General features: G+C 43.0%; 1 protein-coding gene across 1 annotated transcript; it reads right to left on the reverse strand.

Moving 5' to 3' along the window:
• Positions 1–7,825: 7,825 nt before the first annotated feature.
• On the reverse strand, positions 7,826–10,415 carry LOC102311223 (fish-egg lectin). Its single transcript, XM_005941945.3, has 5 exons — positions 10,271–10,415; positions 9,900–10,136; positions 9,596–9,813; positions 9,387–9,511; positions 7,826–8,186 (listed from the first exon to the last, which is right to left on the reverse strand). The coding sequence occupies exons 1-5, from the start codon at positions 10,323–10,325 to the stop codon at positions 8,045–8,047; spliced, it is 777 nt and encodes a 258-aa protein (XP_005942007.1). The 5' UTR covers positions 10,326–10,415; the 3' UTR covers positions 7,826–8,044.
• Between the last annotated feature and the right edge of the window lie 321 nt (positions 10,416–10,736).

Below are 10,736 nucleotides of genomic sequence, written 5' to 3' on the forward strand. Positions count from 1 at the left end.
AGGTTGCCGGTTCGAGCCCCGGCTTGGACAGTCTCGGTCGTTGTGTCCTTGGGCAAGACACTTCACCCGTTGCCTACTGGTGGTGATCAGAGGGCCCGGTGGCGCCAGTGTCCGGCAGCCTCGCCTCTGTCAGTGCGCCCCAGGGTGGCTGTGGCTACAATGTAGCTGCCATCACCAGTGTGTGAATGTGTGTGTGAATGGGTGTATGACTGGATGTGTAAAGCGCGTTTCCGCGATGCGCGTATCGAGGCTTGCTTCATTTATGGGAGCAGCTGAAAATGATGACATCCGAAGCCTCGCTGCCCGTCCCGGGTCATCCGTGGATCGGGTTTTCCTCCGAGGCGTGGGCACCTATAAGCAGAGTTTTTGTCTTTACCCTATAAGATTCAAAATTATTCAAAGTAACACTCAGGTATGCCGTTCAGCAGGTTAGTTACGACGTCGGGAGTAGCTTGGGAGAACAAGGAAACAAAGACTGCTTCAGGTTGCCTTCCCAAACCAACTCAAAGGTTTATTCATCATACAACAGTTTATATAGAGGAAAAAGGTTCGTGTGTCAGCAGGTTCTCAGTTCAAACCGGTACAGACCAAATAAGGAAGCGTCTTCCTGCCCTCTGAGCAAAGAAGTATCCTTTGTATAGTTTATCAGTTCAGCTACAATTTATGATTATCCCAGCGAAATACACTCCTAGACATAGAATACAGAGTTCTTTCATTAGTGAATTCTGAAACAAACCACCTGGCCTTTAACAAGCCTTTTTCTAAGAGATAAAGAAGGGAGGATGGGAGTAAGGAAGTGATCTCTGTGGTATTTTCAAACCTTGAGGTACCAGCCTGTGATTCTTACACATTAATTCTTGGGTCACAGAGAAAGAGAAACTAGTAAATGGGCCTTATTGAGTAACAGTTTTCCTGTATAATATCACTATAAAACAATATCCTGTAAATGCTACCATGGTATCAAAATATCACAACAGTAACCATTGTCCTTAATGTAAATATGTAAGAAAAATTCTGTATGTTTCTGTTCTGTGTCCTGTGTACTGTTTGTTTGTATATGTGTCTTTTTGGCTGCTGTTACAACCAAATTTCCCCTTGTGGGACAATTCAAGGATTATTCTATTCTATTCTATTCTTCTATCTATTCTAAATACTGTCAATAAGGCCTCTGCAATGTTCTGAAGACAGTTAAGCTTGTCAGGTAGTGATGTCCAGCAGGTGAACATGCAGCTCCATGAACACGCACAGCTGTGGATTCCAGCTGCTTCGATGTTGCATTAACTGGCATTACCTCAGCCAGTTCATGTGAGACAAATCCAGCTGCTCATTAAAGATTTCTGGTTTGATCAGAAAAGAAAACATTGGTCCAAACGCCTGAAAGTCCCAAAAATGCATTGTGTCTCGAGTCTACGGATGTATCCGTGTATTTCCACGGTGCTGATGCTGTGCTGAGTGGACAGCTCCTGAAGCTTTTGAAGTGTCTGAATGTGGAAAGCTAACAACGTCCCTCTAAGTTATTTTTAGCCAATTACAAGTTGAATCTGGTAGTTGGGGTTGTTAGCTAAGATACCGTCATTAAGAAGCGACACAACTAATGTGTCTATGTGAGCTAATTTGCGATGTGCACGCTGGCCCAGCCATTTATTTTTTGATGCACCTTCTCAGATTAATTCACTGCGTGTCGTGCTCAGGGCTGGACTGGGACAAAAACACAGCCCGGGCTTGACTAGAGACCGGCCCACCAGGTATTAAAGCCATAAAGCCTTTGAATGAAAACAAACGCTGTTGTGACAGTGATGTACAGTCTTGTTGGTATATGTATGATTTCTATACATTTTACATCAGATAAAAACTTTGGTTGTAAGCTTCAGATAATTATTTAATAACAGCTAGACATTTTAAATGAAAATAAAGTATTTCTTTGTGCCCCCCTCTCCCTGTTAATGCCCTACCTGCCCCCCTGGCAAAACTTTGCTAGATCCACCCCTGCACAGTTACCAGCTGTCAAGGATCCTGGTGTTATTATGTCTCTCAGAAACAGTTCATAACTTCCCTTCAACTCATTCATGTCACCTAAAAGGTAAACCTGTTTCTCCATCACTGTTCAGCTCTGATGATTCAGTAAGGACATCTTCATGTTTCCCTCTCACCAGATATACAAACCGATATCATGACCAGCAGCTTTACAGCTGTGGCTCCAGCAAACCATCAGCTGATACTAGAAATTAATATTAAATAAATTCTAACAACAGCTGATCAAGCCTAACGTGCTGCGTTTAGCGCGACATCTGGCTGGTTTCCTCTTTCTGGCCAAAGTGGGCGATAAACAAACAAGAGAGACGATCAGCTGATCACTGATCAGTTTCATGATTGAAGTAGCAACAGGAGAGGGAGGGGGGAGAGAATGAGAGAAGAAGAGGCAGCTGTGCAGCGTAATGACAGAATAAATCCATCTTTGTGTCTTTTTCCATCCCAGACAAACTGCGTCCCTTCTCAGCTCAACACGAAACGTGTAATAATTTCTCTAAATACGAGACGATTCCGTTTGTACGGGACGGTTGGCAACTCTAGTAACTAACCTTATGAATAAAATAAAGTTCACTATCAGTAACATCATAGCAACCACCCAGCTTTATAGAAACTCTGTCATGCTAGCTAGTACGCAGTACGAGTTATTGTAACTGACTGTAAAAAGTCAGCACAACGAAAATAAACTCCAGCTAAACTTGGTTCATATCTGACCCAGAGAGACTGCAGCTTTGGTGAGGCCAAATGGCATGACGAGATACTCGAAATGCCCCAGGTGAGTGTTAAACGCAGTCTTCCACTCATCCCCCTCCCGAATGCGGACCAGATGTAGGCGTTGCGGAGGTCGAGTTTAGAAAAAATAACGGCACCCTACAGGAGCTCAAACGCGGACGCCAGCAGTGGGAGAGGGTACTTGTTCTTGACAGTTATGTTATTTAACCCCCGAAAGTCAATGCAGGGGCGCAGGGTCTTATCTATCTTCTCAACAAAGAAGAATCCCACCCCGAGGGGAGACGTGGAGGGCTGAATAATACCTGATGCAAGGGAATCTGTGATGTAACGCTCCATGGCCTCGCCTTCAGGCTTAGAAATACTGTACAAACGGCTGGTAGGTAGGGACGCTCCAGGAAGAAGATCAATACAGCAGTCATAGGGGCGGTGGGGTGGGAGCGACAGTGCTCGTTCCTTACAAAACACTGGAGCAAGGTCGTGATAATCGCTGGGAACTTTAGAGAGGTCAGGGGTCGTGGAAACCTCTGCTGGGATATTATCTGTGATGTTAGGTAATGCTGACTTTAAACATTGCTCGTGGCATTTAACACTCCATCCTGTCAAGCAGCTGTGAGACCAGTCTATTTGGGGGTTGTGCTGCTGTAGTCACGGATAACCTAATACCAGAGGTGTTTCAGGGGCTTTGAATAAAAACAGACTGATCTTCTCAACATGGTTGCCGGAGAGTAGCAATTGGATCTCCTGAGTACAGTGAGTCACTTCGGCAAGTAATTTCCCATTCAAGGCTGACACTCTTAAAAGAATGCAGCGACTGTATCTGTGCACTGTTCAGAACTTGTGGAGGTCTTGGCAATCAGATGCAGGCCGTTTTACATCCCAAGAGAGTTTACTGTGATGATCATCGTTGCTGTTTACATCCCACCTAGTGCTAGCACAAATGCTAAAGCTAGTGGAACACTCAATGAACTCTAGAGGATTATCAGTGATCTGCAAACAGCCCACCCTGATGGCTTCTTCATTTTCACTGGGGATTTTAACACCACACTTAAATCAGTTGTACCCAAATTTCACCAGAACATTAACTTTGCAACAAGAGGAGACAATATGTTGCACTTGTTTATACAAACATTAGTGGTGCAACGGATCACATTGATCCAAAATCCGAACCGATCCCACTCCACGGTTCAGTACGCACGTGATTCGAAAAAGGAAAAAGTATGTGTATGGTGGTCAGTCTGTCAAGCGATAGTTATGGTCAGCGCTAGCGGTCCAAGTGGTGGAGCAGAGGAGTTTGCGGCATTTAAGCAGCACTTTGTTGCCCAATCCGACCGGGCTAAAGCTATTACTAACATATTGGGGTGTTTAGCTGCAGACGGGAGGCCGTATTCCGTTGTGCAAAACAAGGGGTTTAAACTGTGATGAACGTGTTTGAGCCATGCTATGATATCTCGTTGCGCGTCCACTTCAGTGTGACAAGATCATTCCGAGCATGTATGAGCAGGAAAAGTTTAAAGTTATGGCTAAACTGTCCCAGGCATCTTCTGTTGCTCTAACTACAAATGGGTGGAGCTCCAGGGCAACGGAAAGCCACGTGACCGTGACCGCTCGTTGCGGAGTGGTAGATACAAAGCCCTGCACTGATTACATTAGATTAGATGAAACTTTATTTATCCCTCAGGTGGGTTCCTCCCGGAAATTCAGTTTCCAGTAGCACAGCACCGACAGAAGTTGCAGAATGTGAGCAGAAATATACCACATATGCACATATATAAATACAGAGTATACAAAAGGGATAAATAGAATAAATAGGAATAAGAATACAAGTATTGTCAGTCTATTACACCGTTGGATATTAACAAAAACGATTGCACAGTGAAAAGGCACTACAGCTTACTTGTTCCCCCCTCCTTTGTCCCCGTTTCCCCTCCCTCTCCCCTCCAGCGAGGAGTTAAACAGTTTAATGGTGTGTGGGACAAAGGACTTTTTAAGTCTGCTGGTCCTTGACTTTAGGAGAAGCAACCTGTCACTGAACAGACTCCTCTGGTTGTTTATAGCCGTGTGCAGAGGATGCAGAGGCTGCCCAGCATGGTCCACAATGTCCATATTGCACCTTAATTTGTTTTAATATAAGTGTGTGGAATGAGTCTTCAGTTGAATGTTTTTAATAGGCAAAAAATACTTAAATAAGTAAATGGCAAGTCGAATTTTTGTCTTTTTTTTTTTTTTTCTATTTTTGCTGATCCGAAAATTTATCCGATCCTTGACTTAAAACCGTGATCCGATCCGAACCGTGAGATTTTTGATCCGTTGCACCACTAACAAACATCCAGCATGCATACCAGGCTTCACCCCTCCCCCACATCGGACAATCAGACCACATCTCCATACTTCTCACTCCAGTCTAGAGACCCATCAACAAACGGATCAGACCAGCCTTCAGAGAGGTGAGAACATGGCCAGAGGGGGCCATACCTGTTTTGCAAGACTGCTTTGAATGCTCAGACTGGGATATATTTAGAGAAGCTGCTACATACTCAGACACCGTGGACCTGGAGGAGTACACAACTTCAGTGACCAGCTACATCAGCAAATGCATTGAGGATGTCACTGCCTCCAAGACCGTCATCACCTATGCAAACCATAAACCCTGGTTCTCTGCAAAGCTACGCAACCTGATGAAAGTCAGAGACTCTGTCTGTAAGGCCAAAAATAGAGAAGCTTACACTACAGCCAGAGCAGATCTATCATGGGCCATCAAAGACGCAAAGCGGCAGTATGCAGATAAGATCAACACACATTTCACAAGTACAAAGGACACTCGGCGCATGTGGCACGGCATCCAAACAATCACGGGCTACAAGCCAACACCTCCAGCATGCAGCAGTGATCCCTCTCTGCCAGACCAACTAAATGACTTCTTTGCACGTTTTGAGACAGAACAAAGAGCCAGAAAGGAAGATGCCCCCCTCCCCCAATGACCAAGTACTTTGTCTGTCCACAGCAGATGTCAGGATGACACTTCAGAGTAAACCTGCGAAGGGCTGCAGGACCTGACAAACATACCTGGCCGGGTGCTTCGGGAGTGTGCTGACCAGCTCGCAGGCATCCTCACGAACATCCTAAACACATCACTGAGCCCAGCTGTGGTACCTGCATGCCTCAAAACCACAAAAATCATCCCAGTGCCAAAGAAGTCCACTGTGTCCTGCCTCAATGACTACCGGCCGGTGGCACTTACGCCCATCATCATTAAGTGCTTTGAGAGGCTGGTATTGAGGCACATGAAAACTCAGCTTCCACTGAATCTGGACCCGCTACAGTTTGCTGATCACCAAAACCGCTCCACAGATGATGCCATCTCATCTGCTCTTCACCTTTCTCTCTCCCATCTCGACAAAAGGACACTTATGTCAGAATGCTGTTTATTGACTTCAGCTCAGCATTCAACACAGTCATTCCCCAGGAGCTGGTAAAGAAGTTGGACTCACAAGGAATAAACACCTCCCTCTGCATTTGGATCTTGGACTTCCTAACTGACAGGCCATAGTCTGTCTTCATAGGAAATAAAACCTCCAAAGTCGTCAGACTGAGCACAGGATCGCCGCAGGGCTGTGTGCTTGGTCCACTGCTGTTCACCCTGCTAACACATGACTGTACTGCACAGTACAGCTCATTTTTACCGAAACATAGCATTTTATTTACTTGTAATTCCTAGTTATACATCTCTTGAAGATATATCCTTTATATATTTATAAATGCACCATGGGGGGCTTAGGGTGAAACAGCATTTCGGTACACTGTATACTGTGTATACTACTGTACTGACAATAAAGCTCTTGAATCTTGAATCTGAAGTAAGCCTGCAGAGCGAGAGCGAAGTGCTCTAATAGGGTGATATGGTACTACAAGGTCATTAAGATAAGATGGGGCCTGATTATTTAAGACCTTGTATGTGAGGAGCAGGATTTTGAATTCTGGATTTAACAGGAAGCCAAAACAGGAGAAATCTGCTCTCTCTTTCTAGTCCCTGTCAGGACTCTTGCTGCAGCATTTTGGATCAGCTGAAGGCTTTTCAGGGAGTTTTTAGGACTTCCTGATAATAATGAATTACAGTCGTCCAGCCTGGAAGTAATAAATGCATGAACTAGTTTTTCAGCGTCACTCTGAGACAGGATATTTCTAACTTTAGAGATGTTGCACAAATGGAAGAAAGCAGTCTTACATATTTGTTTAATATGTGCATTGAAGGACATGTCCTGGTCAAAAATGACTCCAAGGTTCCTCACAGCGTTACTGGAGGCCAAGGTAATGCCATCCAGAGTAAGAATCTGGTTAGATACCATATTTCTAAGATTTTCAGGGCCGAGTACAATAACCTCAGTTTGATCTGAATTAAGAAGCAGAAAGTTAGCGGCCATCCAGGTCTTTATGTCTTTAAGACATTCCTGCAGTTTAACTAATTGGTGTGTGTTATCTGGCTTCATGGACAGATAGAGCTGGGTGTCATCAGCATAGCAGTGAAAATGTATGCTATGTCTTCTAATGATGCTGCCTAAGGGAAGCATGTATAATGTAAACAGAATTGGTCCTAGCACTGAACCCTGTGGAACTCCATAATTAACCTCAGTGTGTGAAGAGGACTCTCCATTTACATGAACAAACTGTAAATGACTTGTGGTTCAAACTAGCCTACCATCTATTACCATTAGTTCATCTATAAATTCAGCATCAAAAGTAACAAATTCTTGACTTTGACATAATTATGACATTTACGGGTCAATGTGAAGCACTTCTGTTTGAACTGAGGTGGAAAATGGGTGCAGCTACTCTGCTGTACAGGAGGAGGTGTTGTTGCATTGTGCATCTCCCATAGTGGGATTTATAATAAAAGAACACCAGAGGTCTGGACCCTGTTAAACTGATGAATATCTAACACCATCATAATCTCATGTAAGCTTGTCTACTATGTGCAATGATCACAAAGCAAAGAGCCAAAACAGTGACAGGAAAGCCAGTAGCTGTGCTGAATAAAACTTGCAAAAATAAAAAAACTGAATCCAAACAGTCTCAGCGAATCAAGAGTTTATGAAAGGATGGCAGGTGAATGATACAGAAGTAAATATCTGACAGCATTCTAGTAGTTATGCATGTTGTTGCTGAATCACTTAAGATGTAATCACAATAAAACAATCAATTATTTTCCCATGTGAATTTTCCATTGTTGACATAATGCTGATCAGTTTTTACATTGTTTTATGCGACAGAAGAGGAAAGACCACAACCACTAGCATAAACATTTCAGGATGATCCCATAGTCAGTCACGACCCACAGATTGCCACGATCATAGCTCACATGGTTGATGCGAGAGGGCATTGGTATTTTGGTCCAGCTCGTGCCTTGTGGAGTGCTGCTGTCGATGCCTTGTCTGTAGAGAGAAGACATTGATACTTAAATCATTGGATCTGTTTTATTTGTGCAATTGAGGTTTTGGCCTCAGCTCCTCACCATATTATCTATCCTGAGTTAAGAGTTGTAAGTCTCATGGTTGCTCGGACTGGTGACTCAAATATAATGTTTTTGATTACTTCATGTTCTGTGATTTGGGGGTTTCTCGTGGTCTAGTCTGTTGCATTTCTAGCTCCTTTGGTTATTCCTTAGTATTGTTGGTGATTTCTAGACTTTAGATTTTGTTAACTAGATGTAACACAGAACATTATCTAGGTTTCTATGTTCGTGTATTTCCTGTTTTACTTTGGTAGTCTCATGTCCTGTGTTAGAGTTTTCTGTTTTGCTTCCTTCCTGTCTCGTGTGTCAGATTAGGTTAAGCTGTGTCTCTCTTCTGTATTTATTGTGTGTTTTCCTTTGTTCTTTGTCAGGTCGTCTGCATTTCCTTTGCTCTTCTTCACTCCAGGTTTCAGGTTTTCTAGTTCAATGTTTCAAGTTTCATGTTCACCTTTTCCCAGTTTAGGTTTTGTTAGTTTCCTTTCTGCCATTTGTTTTGTAATATTTGTTGCAGCCCTAAATAAAGGCTTGCTTTCTGTTAACATCCACCTCATTTGTCTGCATTTGGGTCCGCATTCTCTTCTCTCCACGCCGTCTGCCTTAGCAGGCGTGACAGGAAGAGGTAAATATGTTTAACAGATGTGAAAAATGAGATTTCTATGATTTCTTTTAAGTGAACACCTAAATGTATTATAGAGGAGAGACAGATCATTCAAAGAATCCACAACTGAAATCTGAAAATTCTTAGTTACTGAGTTTCTGAGTTACAGAAACTATGATGATTATAAGTAAACATTACTAGTTTTCTTTTGTAGCATTTGACTGGTGATTCTACACATGAACATTTTATGGCTCAGTGATCATTACAATGAAAGTCGCTTCTAGAAAGATTTAAGCACAAATTGCCTTTGTGAGCAATTTGTTATTCATTTGTGGAGAGGTCATTCTAAGGTTGAAGAGCAAAATAGTGGTTGATCCATTGCATGGATAACAACAGAGGTGTGGAAAACATAATAACCTGATTCAAACATAGACTGAAAGAGTCCAAGCAAAAAGAAAGAAGAAAGAACAGAAATACTGCCAGGGCTAGTTAAAATGCTATCAGACTAGATTAAGTGTTTACCTTTGGAAGACTTCTCCTCCTCTATTTACAACAAAGACGCTTCCATCAGTCCCAATTTCAACCATTACTGCAAGACCATCCACTTGTATCCAGCCACTGATGCCACAGGTGCTCGGTGTTACTTTCTGTCATGAAAAGCAAATATGGTGAGATGTCTTGATCATACAAATAACAACACAAATGATCATTAAAATAAAAAAAAAATTTACTGTGAAGTAGATGTTTTGAGCCGAGTTCACTCCCCAGCATCCATATTTTGAGCTGCAACTGACATACGTTAAAAGCCCAGGCAGGGTTGTCCAGCTCACGGTGCTCTGTTCCCTGTAGTCTGAGGCAATGGTGCTTTTCAGACAGTGGATGGTGGAGGTGTGGGTAACTCCCACCACCTGACCATCACCTCCAGCATCCACCTGCTCTAAAGTGTGATCTGAAGACACACAGAGGTACAGATCATTCATTCAAACAGCTGCTACCGCGCACACTCTACTGTCTTAAGTCTGTGATAAAGCTCACCATTCGCATAAACAAAGCTGCCAGCTACGTATTTGTAGACCCCGTCTTCGAGGGCAACACCCCAGATTCCTGCAGGTCCCACTGAGACATGCTGCAGGGTGAGTGAGTCCATTTTGTACCACTGTGATCCAATCAGAAAGTATGCATAATTGTTGCGGTCTGTCATCACAACGTTCCCCTGCCCAGCATCAATCTGTACAGCAGGAAACTGTTGTGGACCCTCCATGCAAGTGCAGCCTGTGAAGAGAAAACCATCAGTCATATGAATGGAACCTTTATTTATTTTAAGGATAAAAATAATTTGCTTCTTGGTTGGTTTAAACAAATATAGTAAATGATAGTGTAGTTTTATTTTGAAAAACTGGACTTACCATGACTGACTGACAGGTAGTTTAGCATTAGCAGCAAGGCTGCGATAGCTTTCATCTTGTTTCTGAGTCTGTCTGCTGCAGGACTTTTCTGGGTGTGTTACTGAATGTTTGCTGAGCTACTGCACTGCACCGTTTGCGTGAGTGTGCATTTTATAATTTACCAATTATTGTGAAACATGAAAAAGATTTACTTTCTTTTTTTTACACAATTTAGGCAAAGGAGGAAGTTGTGAAAGAGGGATTTTTTTTTTTTCAAGTACAACCACAAAGCAAAGACTGAGGATTCTTCCAAGATAAAATGATTTCCATAAAACATACAAACCTTCCTGGGACATATTTCTATTAGTTGGGGAAAGTTACTAGTTCATATATAGTTCATGTATGTCACTAGAGGCCAAGTCCAAGCCCATAGCACAAGTCACCATCAAGTGCGGGATCTACCAAGGAGATGCTCTGTCCCCACTGC

The sequence above is a fragment of the Haplochromis burtoni genome, unplaced genomic scaffold, assembly GCF_018398535.1.
Source record: "Haplochromis burtoni strain Fernald_Lab_line unplaced genomic scaffold, NCSU_Asbu1 Contig_241, whole genome shotgun sequence".
In the NCBI taxonomy this organism is placed as follows: domain Eukaryota; kingdom Metazoa; phylum Chordata; class Actinopteri; order Cichliformes; family Cichlidae; genus Haplochromis; species Haplochromis burtoni.

Excerpts from the sequence above, each read along its gene's own strand:
- LOC102311223 (XM_005941945.3), bottom strand. The coding sequence starts at position 10,325 with ATGAAAGCTATCGCAGCCTTGCTGCTAATGCTAAACTACCTGTCAGTC. Across the intron at positions 9,814-9,899 it reads CAGCTTTGTTTATGCGAATG|ATCACACTTTAGAGCAGGTG; the intron begins GTGAGCTTTATC and ends GTGTGTCTTCAG. Across the intron at positions 9,512-9,595 it reads CTCAAAACATCTACTTCACA|AAAGTAACACCGAGCACCTG; the intron begins GTAAATTTTTTT and ends TTTTCATGACAG.